Raw genomic sequence first — 18,549 nt, 5'->3', positions numbered from 1 at the left:
AAAACAAATGTATGACATTTGCAGCAATTCTTACAAAAAAGGTAATTGCCAGATATATACTCTTTAAACACACTTCCAAAAAATTATTGCATTTTTTCAAACTTTCTTAATGACTTTTGTTGCCTGATACATTTAGCACCTAGAAGCTAAATAAAAAGTTCAAAAACAAGTATATAACTTAGAGTTATTAACTGCAATTCTAGATCAAGATCTGTACTCTTTTAGATCAGTGTGTTAGACAGGAAACATTTTATTGCTTCCTAGCCTTCCATAATAAACGAACATCAACTTCATTCCAGCCACTTTTGTAACCAAAACGTATGCTTAGCCTGCACAGTAAATACCAGCAGAGAGCCATTAAAGATCTTTGCCGCTAACATGTTGCAAACACATATATTTAGTAAGTTCTAACACTTCTGTTGAAAAACAGCTTTCTACTGGATGTCTTGCACCTAGCACCCAACAACTGTGACATGCAGACTCACAGACCACTTCTGAAACTCAGGAAGACAAAACCCTGACTACAGAGAGAGAGACAGAAACTGAAAAAGGGAAAGAAAAAAAAATCACAGTAATTTGAAGGGCCAAAGCCATTGTGGGACTCTTCAGTCTATCGAAATGCTGAATTTAGAAGAGTGAACCTCTCAAGACACGTTTGGTGTTCCCATTTTTACTACCGCTAAGTTTCTTGGACAGTCATTTTATGCCATCTTTCATGACTGGAAAACATGGTCTGATGTGCAAATAACAAAACATTGACCAGAATCTCTTAAAATAAGGACTTGCTTCAACATGCAAAACTTTTTTTATGGTACCATAAAAGGCTTGAGCAAATTTTAGTCCACTTCTGGAAAGGCTCATTATTTATCTCAAAGGGTGCCTTCCACCTCGGGGCAGCCCCATACCACGGGGGATCACTGGAGGTTGGACTAGATGATCTCCAGAGGTCCCTTCCAACCTTACTGATTCTATGATTCTCAAACAAGGTCTCCCCGGCACTCCTTTCATGGGCTTTTCCCTACATCTCGGTCCCTTGGTCGCCTCATTTTTTGTCCCTGCAAGAGATGCAGTAGCGCCGTGCCGCTAAGCACATTTCGCTCCGCTTCAGCTGCAGCCGAGAAGAAGTCAGCAAGGGGTTAAGGCGAGCCGCGCGCTGCCCCGCCAGCTCGCCAGCTCGAGGATTGATTTGATCATTCTTCAGGGATTCCCTCTGCTCTGAGTCATTGTTCAGACAGACTCCCGCGGAGGCGGGAGGAGGAGGAGGAGGAGGCCGGGATAATGCCATTCCTCCCGGGAGCCCGACAGCTGAGGGCTAGCCCTGAAGACGCGCAGCCTGGGACTCGCGCTTGGAAAAACACGCAGCGGAGCGAGCACAGTGTGCGAAGAGGACTTAAAGACATTATTCAGACGGAAAAAAAACAAACAAAAAAAGACAAAAAAATCCCAAGCAAATGGCCAAAAAGCATTCCCAAACACTGTGTTAACCCACTACACAGACTAGCACGAATTAGACCGGCTTGCACAGACCACCTCCCGGCTTGAGGATTTTGCCCGAGTAAGGGCGAAAGAAAAATGGTCACATGATCCAATATTTAAGTTACATCCAAGAGGAGCAGTCCCTTTCGGATCACAATTATTCCTGTGATCTGTTACTTTGTAATAGCTGAACACAGCTGCTGCCCACCAGGAACGTGCCTACCATTTAGAACTCAAAAGCAACAGTAGCAGCAGCAAAAATAATGAATGTCTCCAGCTAATCAGCAAAGTTTATAACCAGCTTTCTAAAAGAAAGAGAAACTATGCTGGCATTCCCTCTCTTGACCTACTTTCACAGTCACGTAAGAGCTGAATGAGAAAGAAATGCTGTCGGCTGGTTTTCAAAAGCGACGGCTGGTACGCTTTGCGTTTCATTCGATATTAAATACCTCTGCTTAAAAACTGCCACTAAGACAACGATGCAGCCCCCTAGCATGATTTAAATGTGTCAAGCTGTCTCAGGCAGCGCAGCACATGGCTCATCGGTGAATCCCCAGCAAGCTCTCAGTCCTGATGAGTCCACAAAATTGCTTTCTGTAGGCTGTTCCTAGAGACACAGTCACCTTATGAATCAGCGGTGGGGAAGCTGGGAGACTCCTCTGGGCTGAGCAATTCCCAGTGATGCTGAGCACTTTCAACCTTAAGAGCTCTACAAACGTACTTGCACGAAGCAGTACCATCCTGCAACCACAACAAACCCACCATGATACTACTACGTGTTACTACCAACGTTGGGTGGTAACAGTCTCAGCTCTGACCTTTTAATACGGACTTCCCAAAAGCTATTGATTAATTTTCAATGATACCAGCTTACCCATTGACTCCCACAGCATTTCCCCGCCTCGTCCCGGGGGGTTGGGCAAGGGTGCAGAGGGATCTCAGGTGACTTTCTTAAGGAGAAGAGATACTCCTGTGCCAGGCCATCCTGCCAACCCACACACCCAAGGACTTCACCCCATCGGTTTCCAGATCCTCTTGATCATTTACATCCCCAAGAGCAGATCAAGTAAAACATTACTTCCCCAGCATGCCCAGTGCTCAGCTATATGCTCTTAATTTCTCATACCTTTTAAAAAATGTCACATATATAAAATATCTGTCACACATAATATATAAATATATAAAATATTTATCTGCAGTCTTCCTGAAGTCCCAAATACATTTTGTTCAAGAGAGATATTTACCTGGTTAAGAAGTGCAGCGCTGGCCCTGTTTTGCTTTTTTTTTTTTTTTTTTTTTTTTTTTTTCATAATTTAGGGCTATAGAGTGAACATTTTACTTTTTGTGTATTTAATGCTAAAGCAGATAGTGTGCGTATCCAGACTGTGCTACCTGCTGCAAGTGAGTAACTTCACAATCACAATCCTTTGGGATACGGTATTTCAAAATTTTTCCAACTCAGTAAAAGAAGAGAGAAAGTAAGTATGAAAGAGAGCACTAGTTAACGTGGCTTCCTTCCTGCAATGAGGCAAATCTGGGATTTTTGCTCTTGAAATGTCACACTAACCCATTTCTGCACATGGAAGGAAGTTTAACTATAAAGTATACATCAGCGTTCTCCCCTCTCCAAAACCTATTCAAAGAGCAGAGTTTGTTTTAAGTTGAAATACCTCTTTCATTTTTTTTTTAATAACTTTCTTAAGGTACAAAAAGGATATTCTCACTTTTTCACAGCCCTGACTTGACGTGGCTCACCATGCCTCCTCACCAGGGAATACCAGCACAACCCTGCTGAGCTCCGAGCAGTGCTCAGAGGACAAAGGAACTGCCCTGATTTACTCTTGCTGCAGAGCTGGGACACCACCTCCGACCAACATAAACTTTCGATTGCCTGAACTATGCCAAACCAGGACCCCACCGTGAAATTCGGGGAAGCCTTCTGCTCTTCCTTTAAGCCCATTAAGAACCAAAAAGGCCTTCCCTGAGGTCAACTCGCATCTACTTTGATTTCTTCGCGTAAAGAGGTTCCCCTGCTCACCGTGAGAGTCCTTCCCCGCAACACCCACTTACTGTACCGCCAGCAGGGGAACGGCACGGGAACCCCATGAACGTCGAGGGTTAAGCGCACGTCATGCCAGAGCCTGTGCTGGCGCGGCCGGGAGACTCGGCGTGCCGGAGGAGCGCAGGAGACGGTTTAAAGTTCAGGGGGGTTTCGGCCGGCAGCTGAGGAATCCGCAGCTTGTGCCAGCGCCACGGAAACCCTTTCCAAAACAAGACTCAAAACTATCCTTAACTATCTCATTTCAGAGCCTGACTTTGACTCACAGCTCCGCTCCCACTGTCTTTTCCGCAGCGTTAGGCACTGCCGCCGTGTGATCCACAACTCCTGCCGCCGTCCTCTGCCGAAATCTGAGATCATGCCTGATGCTGAAGAACGGCAGCCCGCGACTTACGCTGCCTGGAGCCTCGGCTGGGGACCCTTCCCTCAAAATAGCAGTCCCATCACCAAGTGCATGAATAAAGCCCGGAGAGGAGGGGCTGCGGAAACGGGAGGAGGCGACAGCCCCTCACCCCCCGAGCCGACTTTGCCTTTGAATGAATGAGTCTGCGCGGCAAGTCCTCCTTAACGAACGGCTTGTAAGCTGTCGGAGCTCTTCAAGGGTTTGTATTTGCTCTACGACTTCAAAGGCCTCTACTGCCATCCAAAAATTAACCACAAAAAAAGGTGTACACACGCACTATCACCGTTACTGCTTCCTCTTCCACAAATTCTGAAAAGGTTTAACAAGCTGCATCATCCTGTAGATTTTACACGGAAACGCTACAAGAGGCTTAGCACACTATTGTTATTTCTGTAACAATAATAAAAAATCCTACCAGGTACTACTGTGGTTTGCTACAAAAACAAATGCCAAATTTGACTTTCATTGTCACTATCATCTACCTGTAACCACAACGGCTATTGTGCAAAACTTCAGCACGAAGCATGGCTCAGATTACTTTCACAGCTTTGCCCAGTGACATGGAAAACGTATTATTATTACATGCAAAAGAAATGTGATTACAGGGTTTATGCTATCATCATTTGGCAAACAATCTGTCTTTTTTTAAGATTTTCAAAGAGCAAGAAGAAAGCAGACAGGAGTCTAGATAGAAAGGAAATACCTGGTGCTTTCTCCACAAAGATGACTTTGGAGTCTTGCAGAAAGTTATGGCCAGTCAGTATCATTTTTTTCCCTCCAATAACAGGAAAGTTGTCAATACTTTGCTTCTCCACCAGAGGCAGTTCCTGGGCAGATCTCTGAGCTGGGGAGTTATAAAAAGAAAAAAATGGAAAAAAAAAAGGAAAAGAAAAAAAAAAAAGCAGCCACAAACACACACACACAAAAGTAAATACTGCATTAGTAAGTAACTTAATGTTTACCTTCATAAGATAAGCTGAGTTTGATACAGAAACAAAGAGAGGTCAGAAGGTCTGCAGCAAATATGGTCAGTTAAGTGCCTTGATAGTAAACAATACTATTATTAAATATAGCATTACACATCAAAAAGGATCACAGAAAGAATAAGCTGTTTAATTTTAAAAGTCATCTTGATCTATACTACTTCAAAAAGTATTTTGTTTATTTAATCATTTTAAACTAATTTCTCTCGGACAGCCAAATGATTGCTTAACCTATTCTATACATGTCATGTGTTTACAAGGCACAAAAGAAGACAAGACCATCCATGTCCAAACTATGTTCTAGTCACTATATTCAGTATTTCAATTCTGCTAATCGTCTTTCAGTAGCAGCCACAGGCCTCACAACCCAGTAGAAGTTCACAGCTTAGACAGTGCATTTCCACCAGCACCTGAATGCCAAAACGCATGTGGATCATGCAAACAGAATCCTGTATTCCTGTGGCACATATTTTATCACTCTCAACTGCGATACTGAGCTTGCATGCCTGCTTTAAGGGATGATGTGATATTTTATCCAGATTACGTGGTTCCTCCTGGTGTCACATGCACTAAGAGATGCATGAAGTTTTTGGCATGAGCTTATTCCACATTCTGCACTGGAAATAACGCTTGTGCCTATTTTTCTCTTTTTTTTCTGCTCTTTTGAGGAGGTGCACATCACACTACTCATTGCACAGTCCTTAAAACTGCAACTCATTGATGTAAATAGAAGCACCTTCCTTCTTAGTGGCTTCCTGTACTGGGCATAGTTGTACAGAAGACCAGGTCATGATGAATTCAGTTTGTGGCCCTTATCCTGCTACAGATGACAAACAAAATTCCCATCAACTTTAACAAGAGCAGGATGAAACCATGACTTCTTGCATTTCTGCTTTACACATTAGCCTAGAACTTGCCCTGGAATGAGAATTTAGCTTGAAAAAGAAAGAAAAAGAAAAGAACTCTTACATACCCTGGACAGAAGACATGGCTTTGTGCCAGTCTAGCTGTTATAGGTAAGGAGGTTCTGCTATTTTTCATTAATAGCATAGCCTTATCTTTAAGCTACTCCCTTCCCACCACCAGTGCTCATTTGTTTGTTTAAATGAATGACCAAAGGAGGGAGGTTATAACTATTGTACTAGCAGCACTACCCTTTTCTACAAACTTTGCCTCTCTTAGAGACTTAGAGTGGCAGCAATGCTATTTTAAATCAAAGGATGGAGCGTTGCTTCTGCTCTGAAAGTCTGTCTCGGCTACCACCGCTTTTGTGAAAGGAATTAAACGATGCTCCTTCCTGGAGCCTCTCCGCTAACAGCCCCTGAAAAAGCACTGTGCTTCCAAGGAGATCCCATTTGGGGATGGTTGGGGACCTGCCAGGCTTGAGGTACGGGACTCTGGCCTGGGAACGGCAGAGGGACAAGCTTCCCACCCTTATATACCCACTAGACATGAATTGCTCCTGACCCTAGTTGCATCAGAACAATTCACTTTTTAGAGATCAGTTCCCCCCATCCCTGTACGAAGCGTTCACCTGGCACGGCCAGGGAAGCGGAGGTGCAGTAGGGACAGCGACTTTCCCCGGGGCAGTGAAGCAGAGCCACACAGTCCCTCAAGAAGATTGCAGAGGGAGAGGACGCTGCGAATTGCACAGTGATTTAGTGGGACAACAGGAAGAAGCTAGTAAGGACTATGGCCAAATCTTCACTGAAAAAGCAGATGAGCTTTCATCTGCTAATCTGAACCCAATGAAATCTTCAAAAACTTTTTGGATCACCCCCAGCACACCAAGTTAGCAATGGGAGTTAAACTGAAATTCAGTTTTCACCATTTGTATAGGAACATTAAAGCGACATGAAATAAATTGCTTTTGCTTTGTGTATGTGGCGGCGGGGGAGGCAGACAGAATGATACAGGTGTCTTTGGAGACTGCAGCGGTAAAGCGATAAAAAGCAGTCTCTTTCATCAAAGAGACCCCAGTGCGGAAATCCAGTTTCTGGAGGTTTTCTGAAGCCTCAGGCAGCTTGTGCTCATGTGTCAGCTTTAGCATGCTGCTAGTTCCTCATCAAAGGGGCTGGGGTTTTGTTTGGTGTTTTTTGCTTTACGTTGGAAAGTGAGCGGTGAACAGTCCATGAGAGCCTTCCAAAACTCCTACATCAGGGAGGCACCAAAACCCCAAATCTTCTCACTTCCAGATCAGCTATCAGTTTAACACAATTCTACTTCTAGGTGTGTTCTTCCTTACAAAATTCAATGAACAGAAAGCTACACATTTCTTCTATAAATGGGTATTTTTTTAAAAAAATACATACATCTTCTTAAGCAGTAGAGCAAGGTTCACGAAATAAATGGGTAAAGCAAAAGCCATGGTTAGCATGTGAACGGACAAAGATTGTGCATCAAGCGGCACAACCCCCGGCAGGAGAGAGACAGCTGTTGCTACTTACAGCACTCGATAGGGTTGGAGGCCACCTGCAGAGACAGAGTTCTCCCGTTGGACTGCGGGATGTGAACTCGGAAGACCAGGCGCACTCGCGTGTTCTTCCGCCCGATGTCCGTTTCTCCCTTCCGCAGCTCAATGTCAGAATTTCTCAGTTTTAATATTCCAGCACAGTCAATGCTGTCCAAAGCGAAACACAGAGCAATTCAGTTCCTTTGAACTCCAGAAAGACACAGCTTTACGGTTTCTCCTCTCTCTCCTTTATGTTTTTTTCTTCAAAATCTGAGTCAGGCATCGGAGTTCTTACATGGAGCCCAATGACCAGATTAAACACTTCAGCTCATCATTTAGCCTATGACATACACCCACAAGTATCTCTGCTGGGGCTCTCTGTAGTAACAGGTACTAACCGCTTGTAAATTTGGGCTGTTAGTTTTCAGTTCAGTTCCAAAAGGAAGAAACCCCAAAAATCTTCCTTCCTCAAAACCTTCTGTAAGGATGGAGTTTAGGACTAACTAAAGCCCCAAGAAGCAGCAACTGAGGCTAGGAAAGCCCACGGGATGACACAGTATTATGCCAAGTGTTACCATAGGGATACTTGTAATTTCACCTGTTATGGCTAAATTGGTCTTAAATATTTCATGATTTAGAGTAAAGTTATGAAAACGTTTGTTAATAAGCCTAGCTCTCATGGAGGCCAGTTTTGCTGTGAATTTGTCTTTGAATGGAATTGGAAAGACTCTTAAAAGGAGTGTTGAACTGAGGCTCTGCACGAAAAACGTGAACTCAGGGTCCTCCCTCTCTACCTTGGGGAGAAAAATGTCTTTAGTCAGAACAAACTACTACCATTTCTGACCTCTCTCCCTCTACCATCAGTTTTTTTTTTTTGGGGGGGGTGTGCTTGTGGATAGGCCCACAAGTTGGAATTTTTGTCAAAGCAAATTTCAAAAGAGGAAGTTAGTTCACAGAACAAAAGATACATAAACATAGGCACTCAAAAAACCCACTACAAAAATATCTCTGCTTTGGCCATGACTACAAAGCATGCATGGCAATTTCTTCTGGCTACAGATCTCTGGTATGCATTTTATTACACTGAATATGCATAGTGTAATTTTATTTTGCACATAGATTAAATAAGTCAGCATGCATGTAAATGCATTCAAACAGTTTAATTCTCCCTCCAGACCTTTGAAGCTCAGTTCTGAAGCAAACTGCAAAGAACTATGGCAGTCTATTTTTGATCTGAGTTCCTTCTAAAGCATGGATTTCAGAGTAACAAAGGCCCTTGCTGATATAATCAAAGAACCTAATGAGCGTATTAAAGCTTAACAACACATATTTACAAATGAAGCCATAAGAATTATGAAGTGTTTGTACTTACATCAAAATTCTGTAAGAACATTCATACAATGCAGAATAAAGTGTACTACTAGCTACTGCCTCTTTTATAGCAACAGTTGTAAAATAAAAAAAATATTTAACATCAATTAATTTAGGCTTCATTGTAAACTTCAGACAAGATAAAGCACTTAAATTCAGGCTCGTAAGTCACAGACATTAAAGTCTAAAATCAACAGGAGTATTTGAACGTGCACAAGCTTCAGGGCTTTGCTGAATCAATGCCTAAATACACAAAGTATCTGCGAGAGAAGTGCTTGGCTCCAAATTTCAATTCATTGTTAACGCTACATGAGGTTTTAGACTACTGACGTGTAAGGCTTATATATGCCAAAGCATTGTTTGTGGTTCTTGAGAGAGCTTTACTACAATCTGGCACGCAGGTCATGAAAATATTCAGTTTGGCTCCCAAACTGTGTAACTACCTTTATTATAAGGAGAAAGATGATGGGAACAGTAATAACATTCCTAGATGGCCAAAAATAGTACTCAAATTGGGTAAATAAAGGGCCAAATAAATATTCCACTGATACAAATAGGTGAAATTTTCAGTAACTTCAGTGGAGTTGTGCCAGCTTTCAGTGACAGAAAATGTGGCCAATGATTTTGCAGGCTTGTCATGCCTATAACAAAATAAAAGGACAGAGGTCCTTGCACCTTAACTGATCACCCTAACCCTTGCAGGCAATGCAGTTAACCCCATTCTAGCTCTTACAGTTACATGATGTACTCTAGGGCATGTTGTACATGATGCTGCAAACCAGCTTCTAATAACTGCTACGTGCAGAAGGACTTCAGATGTTTGATATCATTTTTCACTTTGTCGAAGTGCAGAAAACAGCGTACGAATAACAGGAGTGATATCCTGATCTTAGAGCAGATTTTCCCATAGTCTTTGGTCTGGGATAGTCTTTGGGCCAGGATTTCTTCCTTCCTTCCTTCCTTGCCTTCTGCCCATCTACCTACCCATATTTCTATCTACCTATAAATATACACAAACACATACGCATACATGCACATATGCATGTAGATACATACGCATATATATTTAGACACACACACACACATTTAGAAGCACATATTCACAAACAAATTCATGCCAAGGCAGAAAACTCAGTAAGGGTTAGGACCATTTAAATTCAAGGTATTAAATGATGTGGAGGCTCTCACGTATATTGCATTCACAGAAGAAAATCTCACCTTTTCTGCACAACCCTACAGTGAAATTCACTTGTGTGTAATGGTTCTATAGACCGCTTAATTATCATTCAAAGTCCTATCACTTCAGAGATTTTTAGATGTTGATGCCTGCTTTTTTCATAAGACTAAACTTAACACAGTTTAATAACAGCGGTCTATAAGTCATACAAACTTTACTTGTTTAGCTCTAAATGACTTCTAAATAAACGACATTGCAAAATGCTAGTTTTCATTGTATAACGAGTAAGAGTGGTTTTATTTGTCTCCGCAAATGCTAGATTATTTGGAAGTGCTGCCTAAGAGATTGCCTTGAAATCCAAAGAGAAATTTCAGTAGACTCTGTTCCTTGCGCTAGTGCATACAGGAGTAAGAGGTGTCATATTTAGAAACTAAATGCAGGAGCTGAGGTAGGAGATATTTACAGCTTGGTAACTGAGATACTTATTTTAAATGGCAAATAAGCACATTGGCTGAAACTCTAGAATGAAAGCCATCAGTTGTCATAAATATTTGCAAAGTTCGTTTTGTTGTTAAGCTGATTAAGTGCAGTTTTTTCCTAACAAACCTGTGAAAACCTACTGTTATAGAGAGATTTCCTAAAAAAAACCAGAAGGCAGAAAGTAGCGTACAAGAGAAAAAAAAAAAAAGAATAGAAGAAATCAAGTGGACCAGATAAGACCAAGAGGAAACTGCTAAGCAGTCAGATAGTGTCCGGGTCTTACATTGCTCTCATGTTGTTCTCTGGAAGAAGTGGAATTTCCAAGACTTTGGTGTTGGAAAGTATTGTTTCGTGGCTGGTGGTGGAAACGGTCTTCCCCGTGATTCGATGAACCTGGTAGAAAGCATGGGGTCGCAGCAGGCGGTCGTCTGCAGTCCCAATGAACAGCTGTAGAGTGAGCGGCTCACTTTCTAAGTAACCATGTAGCTGGCAAGAGAACAGAAAACGCCCACTGAGCACCATACACATAAACTGCTAGGAATCAATTAAATTTTTATAAGCAAGAGAGTCTAATTCAAGGAGAGAACTTGTGACAGGTGCTATGTGTTAAGTTCCCCCCTTCAATTTTTCCTGTAACATAATATTGGTACAATAAAAAGGTACACTCAGAAAATGTCTCATTATTTGAAATGACCTGAGGCACTTCAGACGGGGTTAGCTTTTGAACACCCCTGGTACGTGCATACAAAACTTCGCGTAAATTCCCTGGCAGCGTCCAACAAACAACAAAGTTAATGTTCCCGCATATTACTGAGGATGGCAAAGCCAACGGGCTTGCCATTGGAAAGGGCCACTGCTCATCTCTGAACTTCCAGGGATGTCCCACTAGCCAACAGCAGGCTGCTGTTTAGGATGCTTTTTTTTATGCTGGTAAATACTGCTTGGAATAGAATGGAGATAGATCATGCGTACAAGACTAGTTGCTCACCGTGTGTATCAAATTCTTGTATAATTGCGCAAAAATCTCATTGAAGCTACTAGGTCTGACTTGAACCACATCCATGTTATAGTGACCACTCCGACGTCAAGAGAGTTATTTCTGCTACGCGCTGCGGAGGGATCAGAAGCAGAATCTGATCTCGCCCAGCACAGTGTCAGTCAGCTGTGCTGAAGAAGTTACTCTGGATTTATCCTGCTGCAAAGGAGAATATCTGCTTGGGACACAATCTGGGTATCTGACCAAATTTAACACACCCTGCTCTTGTGGCAGTTAACAGCCCACTTTTCCAAAAAATCAGCTCCCTTTAGCTCTACACGTAGTTTGGGATTTAAATGAAGGCCAACCTAAACTCAGCAAAGAATGAGAATACCATAGATTCTCACTAGCAACGGCTGGCTTCAAGCAGAGACAAATTTAGCTCAACAGCTGCCGGTTTGGCTCACCTGGTTGATTTGTCACCTTCAGCCTCTGAGGGTCTCAGAGACGGGGCTTGGCCGCACTCAGGGCCAGGAGGGGTGAGCTCAGCGGACCCATCTGAGTGGCAGATGAGGAAGGCACGGAGTGGGAGGAAACCTCCTAATTGGCTACGTCTGCTCTAGTGTCTGGCTAAAATTGGCAGACACTGGGTGAGCTGGAGCTGGTGATGGCTCACGCTGCTAGCGCGATGCCAAGCAGAGCCTGCTGCTGCATGCAAAACGTGCGCTGGGCAGGCAGAGGCTTTAGGGCTTCCTCTCATTGATGTCTTTGGCCTGTTTTCACTGTCAGAGCAGGGTCCACAACACCTTTACTGCAGCCAGGTAGCCCCAGTGCCTTTAGTCCCAGCAGGAGCGACACAGAGCTCGTAGCGTGGCTGACACCCAGGTACGAACCCAGGAACTGGCACAGGCTGCTGCAGCCTTCAGCAGAACTGGGGCTGAACTGAGGCCACCACTTTTTCGGTGTTATTGGTACCTCAACCAGATTGAGTAAAGCTTTGTGTGGATGCCCATGGGCTCTGGGCTTCCATCTCCTAAGCGCAGGCAAAATAAAGCTGTTGTTTCCCACAGCTGCTCCATTTCCTAACTCTGTCACCCGATGCTGGGAAAGAAGTCTTAGAAAAAATAATCATCTCCAACTCATTCGCTGTCAGGCTCCATCCCTAGGGGAGAATGTGGCAACTACAGAAAAGCAAAGGAGCAAGGGCAAGGTGGGCTGTCACCGTAGAGGCGCTATCGCCGAGCACATCTCCTCACTTTCGGGAAAGGTTTCATTTCCTCTGCCAGTGGTGGAACTGGCGATGTTTTCATCAGTTACATACCGCTGTTGCACCATCACTGAATCTGATATATCAAAATTATACCATCAATTATAATTCGGTGCATAGTAACATTTTTAATTTACGGGGCTTGCAAGTCCAAACAAATCTAAATAAAGCTGAGAGTGAGTGGTGTAATCAGTGTCAAATACTATGTTTTGCTTGCTTTTTCTCTTTTTAAAGTTTAAGAAGCCATTCATGCCTTCATAATAACGTAAGATCTCATTCTCCAGGGTGTTTTACCATCTGGCAACTGCCATGTTATGAAGAGCAAGGATCTCAAGTCATTTCAACCCTGGAACACCAGGATTTTCTCCTGAATGCAAACACAAACATGAAGCCTTTATACTGCTATCAAACATGCTTCTAGTAACAATAATACAGAATGGTAATGTTTCAGGTCCTTAGACGACCAATACATTAGCGAGGGAGAAAACTGCACCCCTACATCTTTCCATCGCTCATCAGGCGTACTGTAGTTTTTTCACACCGTGAACACTGAGGCAGGAGGACACGCCACCGTTCATTAATGCACGTAGGAGAGGCTCATTACGGAGGCACCCGAACGCTTGACGGTTTTCGTTAACTCCTCCGAGCCCTCCTCGCCTTCCTCAGCACAAGGCACGGCGGAGCAGCAGTAGGACCCCGCCGCGAGCGCTCACGCCCGCGCACCAGGAGCAAGGCCGAGCGCTTCACGGGCGACCGCAGAGCCCGACCACCCGAAACAGGGCGGCTCTCATGCCGCCGGGGCCACGCGGAAAGACCCGTCCTCGCCCAGCCCCGCGCCGGGCACCGGCTCCGTCGCGAGCGACGCAGGGGTTCGTGGCGACGGCGCGGGGGAAAATAGTGATGCAGTGTGACACAGAAAGGGATTCAGTTTCTGCAGGAATTTCCTGGAAGGAAATAAAAACGTAACTACGTGTTACCGACGGCCGCTTCTCCAGCTTTTTATGGATGGTGCTTTTTATGGACGGTGTAAAATTAAAACAAACACATCTTGAATTACAAGGCTGTTTAAAAGATAAAAATAGACTGCTGAATAACTAAAACCTCAACTCAGCAAAAGCAAAATCACACTCAGTTACTCACATGTTTTACTGAATTGGGGCATAAGGGGTTAAAAAAAAAAAAAAAAGAAGTTAGCCTTGCATTAGTTTATGCTATTCAAAACTTTATTTTTAAATCAGGATTCTGCTGTTGCCGTATCTTGTAACCTATTTGTGAGTCTCAGCTCATGATACTCGCACTTTTCTTACAGCTTCAGCACCAGGAGTCAAGTTAATATACAAACTTCACAGCTCTACATACCCCTGTCCCCAACATGGTGTGTTCAAATACTGGAAAAGAAATAGTAAGTTCTCAGATGCATGCTTCTTTCTTCTCTTCTTCTTTTTTTTTAAAAAAAAGCTTGTGATCTTTAAATTAAATATGAGTTTTTTTTCCTTTTTTTCTTTTAAGGTCCCATTTTTACAACCCAACTTACTAACTTTGCTAAGTCCTGGGCTCTTGCAATATCAATCAACGGTCTGTTGCTCTTCCAGCAGCTTTCCTGCCTTTTAGTTCTCAGCATGAAGACAAGTAGTATTTAGGGTATTAAGTGAACACAGGTATTTAAGAGCTGAGAAGTTTAAAAATCATTCAGAAAGACTAGTTTCTAGTCTAATCCCTACACAGTTGATTTTGCTGTCCTCAACACAGGCAAAATCCTCATTCTCACTCCAGCGTAAGTTTAATTTTAAATTCTGGAGTAGGAGGCATCTGATCTCAGATACGTATTTCCCTTTGAGTTTTACCCATTGCATCATATTATTTACTTTTATATTATGTCACATAATCTTGTATGCCAACAGAAGCAATAAAATAACCCTGCAAGGATTAACATTTAAAGGGGCACATATTGTGGAAGACTAATTTTAGATCATGCACCCAACGCACGATTGCTGTGACGGACAGCGCTGAGCTTTGGGAGACTTTTTGGCATGCTGCAGATGTCTGGAGAACGGGATCGATTTAACTTACTCTCACCTGCGCACAGAAAGATTATTCTGCGGCTCCCTCAAAACATAGAAGAGTATTACCGTCACATCGTTCAGCAGAACGGAGGCGCACGGTGGCAGTAAAGGCCACGCTGAGAGAGTCTTATGTTTGTAAATAGTAAAGGAAATACTGAAGAAGATGGGTAAAAAAATGGGGAGGGGAGAAAAAGGGAACTGAATATTTCGATTGCTTAGGAAAATTTTTTCACGGTCACATGCACGCGTATTTTCCACGCGTGTTCTGGAATACTGTATTTGGTACAAAGATTCTGTTTCCTGGCTTGCGACTTGGGATGCATGCGTCAGGCACCCTATTTTTATCTTTTTCTCGGTCCCAAAGCTGAAGCTCTTCTCTTAATATCCCCGTGGCGGCGTCGCAGTGACAAAGGCTGCTCTCAGCTGCCGCGCTCAGAGTAAAGGGTTTGCTTTTCCCGCGGAGCACGCTTTGTTTGGCAGCCCTGGATCCACGTGGGAAGAGCCATACTCTCCCCTGCTGCGCAAGCTTACACTTGGGACGTGGCTCCAAGTAAGAACCAGGGGCACAATGTTTTTGAATGGCTTTTCTTTCTCAAATAAAAGTGAGGCAACAGCAGTTCCTCCTTTCATTACAAAGCAAGGGCACAGGCAAAACTTGAGTACGTAGGTGAGACCTAGGTAAGAGACCTCCATGGCCCATGTCTTTGCTTTTGGACTGAAAGCAGGTCGCACACACACTGCTGTTGTCCGGACTGACCACTGACTAATCTGCTCTTCTCCCTTTTGAGTGACGCTGCACAAAATATTTGACCCAGTCTCAAATGATATTTGCATTTATATTGTCTGAAGCTGCTAAGATCAAAATCAGACTTAACTGTGTGCCTGTTTTACGTTCATCTAACCCTGTCAACAGCAGCGCAGTCACCGGTAACCAGCAGCAGGAGAGGGCTGGTCACAACTAGGCTCTTTGTCACCTTACATCATTTTATGCAGGAGCGAGGAAAAGACTGCGCTGGCGGGGCGGTTGCTGTGCTCAAGCGCGCTTCCTTTGGAATTCCTAAACCTCTCTGTCATCACTTTCACAACACTTTCTCCCACCGACACGTCTCGATTCTCGCTAATGCATCGCCGCTCATCTTGATGCGCCGTGCCAAAGCAAACCCGGGCCACGCCGGCACGCAGTGCGCAATGTTCCAGCACGTTCGGGCACGGCGGCGCGGCGCGCCAAGGGGCGTTCCCCCGACAGCCAGCAAAGCACGAGGAAAACAACGCCGGCTCGCCTCGACAGCAAGCGCTGCGCTGCAAGGCAACGTCTGACTAAGTCCTTGCGCTAAGGTAGGCTGCCAGAAGCGAGGTACACTGTAGGGTGTACCTCTCTGGATCCAAAACACGCATCCGGTGCACACCTATAAAATTTAAGCAATCAGAACTGAACAACCCTGGAAAACTATGAGCAGAAAGGGGCCGAGATGTTTCTAACACGAGCATTAGAAACCAAAAACTAAACCTTACTAGTTACTGAACTTTGCTGAACTTTTGTAAACGCTGCGTCCCATTTGCTATCTCAAAATCTCGTTTGGCAACGGTAGTTGCTCTAAAGACTGAGAGGAAAACTTCTGCTATTGAAGTCACAGTGCTTATTTTAAGAAGGGCAGTTGAAAGATCCCGCGCGTTCCCTTCCACGCTCTTCATGCTCTCGGCATGTCAAAGCATCTGCCGAGAGGCTCGGACGGCTACCTGTCGTAACAGGGAGCAGGCTCCCGCGCGCAACGCAAGGAAGGGTCCCTCACGGCAGGGAGCCCTGTGGCCAGGCGCGCCAGCTAGGTGCTCCGGTCTGCACCCACCGACGCTGTCAGGAAAGAAGTGAGCTATGCTACGGAATAATTTTCTGGTGTACTCACAGGGAGCTCTGGGAAAAGACTTTGGAAACCTCCATAGCTATTTCTCACAGGAACCTCACCAGGAAACGGTGCATTCCTCTAGCCTGACTCTGTAAATACACCAAACGAATGTAGCCAATGATTTAGGGCTTAGCCCATCCCAGTGAACGCAGCGAAGAGCTCCCACTAACAGCAAAGTGGGGCAAGACCAAGGTTTCAATATCTTTCCTCTAAAATAGTCAGCAGCTTGTGTTTGAGATTCTCTAGGCTATTAGGTGCCTTGTCCTTGATGATAATGATGTGCAAAATAATCTATATGCAATATCTATGTCAGCAATATGTCTATAAATGTGTGTGCTTGTTCTGCTCTTTGTACAGATGGTACCTAATTAAAAAAGACATGTAAATAAATCCATTTATGTCTCTAAAAACAGTAGTAACAACATCCACATTCTCTTTCCCAACAACATAATTTATGGCCACACTGCTTGCAGCAGGTACCACAGAGGGTATACTCAACAGTGTCTTACACTTCAATCTGCTGCAATTGAATTTTTGGAGTTTATTTTTTTACTTATTCTCTCAGTTTGGAGAGTTTCTTCTACCAAATATCCACTTGGTAGAAGAAGGCTTCTTCTTCTTTTTTCCCATCAATGTTTTGAAATGTAATTCCGAAATGTTTTAAAAAAGATGGAACAGAATAAAATGTAACAACTATGAAACAGTAAAAACTTCAAAGTAATTGCTGCTTGTCCCTCTAAGCAAGAGCTTCAGGGATAGACGTATGCGATAGATTTATTGCAATCTTTCTGAATCACTAGGCTTTTTTTTTTTTTTTTAGTAACTGTATATGATGAATGATAAAATGAAACAATTTGTCATGTTTTAAAAATGTGCCTAATATATAACCTCAAAAACATAACATTAGTGAGTGCTCAGTGTCTTGATTTTTTTTTTTTTAAAAAAAAAAACAAATTGAAGATCAAGCTGTTTAAATTATACAGAAAGTGTGTAAACATTTCAAGTACTGATTTTCGCAGTGAACGCCAAGCATGCATAAAAAGAGAATCATCGATCTGATTTTTAAGAAAACAAATTACTTCTAGCTTCCCTGCAGAAGCAGTTGGAGACGTAAGCTGTTGCATCACGGGTTTAAACGGGAAGAGGAAAAAAGTTGGTCGTTCGGGCACTGACTGTCATGTGAACCAAAGGCGCTGAGGGACGCGGAGGTCAGGAGACCAGGGCATCTGTTCTCGTGTTACTGCTGAGGGAGCTCCTGCCCGACCTCCACCTGGGCAAGTCACTTAACGTCCCGGCCGGCTCAGCGGGATCCGGGCACCGCGCAGACGTGGCCGAGAGCACCCCCCAGCAGCCTGTCCCCAGCGCGGTGACAGCAAAACTCGGCTCCAGACCACTTGTCCCGGGGACTCCTTCTTTTTTGGAGGGGAGAAGGAAAAAGGAGGTGCTAAAACTTGGACAATTCTAATGCACTGATGCAAAAAAAAAAAAAAAAAAAAAAAAAGGAGCATTTTATTCAAAACAGCAAAGCAGGAAGATTTCTGAGCTTTTGGGGGCTTTTTTTTTGTTTGTTTGTTTTGTTTTTTTAAATCTTTTAAGAGCTGAGGTTACGCCCTGGCCGTGATATCTTCTGTTGAATTTTATCTAATACAGGTAACCAAAATATAATTTATGCCTTGTATTACATAACTGAAATGCTACCTCTTAGTCCCTCCAAATAGAAATTCAACAGGAATTCCTTTTTGCCTTCAGGATTTATTTTTCCTTGCTAAAACACATCTGCCTTGGATTCACTCAAACTCCGTTTTAAGATCCAAACGTAGTTAAGACTTGTCCGCAAATAAAAATAAGATGGCTTCCTCCTGCAAAGGGCGAAGTCTGGGCAGAGGGCGAGAGCTGGACGGGACAAGGAGCGAATGGAAAGCAGCAGGAGCGTGTTTTATG

General features: G+C 43.6%; 1 protein-coding gene across 3 annotated transcripts in view; it reads right to left on the bottom strand.

The window, feature by feature from the left end:
* NFATC1 (nuclear factor of activated T cells 1) overlaps window positions 1-18,549 on the bottom strand; it is a 115,616-nt gene that overhangs the window by 62,767 nt on the left and 34,300 nt on the right. For all 3 annotated transcript variants that reach the window (XM_062569872.1, XM_062569873.1, XM_062569874.1), the window contains exons 4-6: window positions 10,685-10,887; window positions 7,369-7,541; window positions 4,642-4,782 (exon numbers count right to left, since the gene is read on the bottom strand). In XM_062569872.1, the coding sequence (XP_062425856.1) occupies window positions 4,642-4,782; window positions 7,369-7,541; window positions 10,685-10,887 (517 nt within the window). The remainder of the gene's footprint in view (window positions 1-4,641; window positions 4,783-7,368; window positions 7,542-10,684; window positions 10,888-18,549) is intronic.

The sequence above is a fragment of the Rhea pennata genome, chromosome 2 (assembly GCF_028389875.1).
Source record: "Rhea pennata isolate bPtePen1 chromosome 2, bPtePen1.pri, whole genome shotgun sequence".
In the NCBI taxonomy this organism is placed as follows: Eukaryota; Metazoa; Chordata; class Aves; order Rheiformes; family Rheidae; genus Rhea; species Rhea pennata.
Note: the sequence above shows the minus strand (reverse complement) of the source record. Positions and strands in the feature narration are given on the sequence as shown.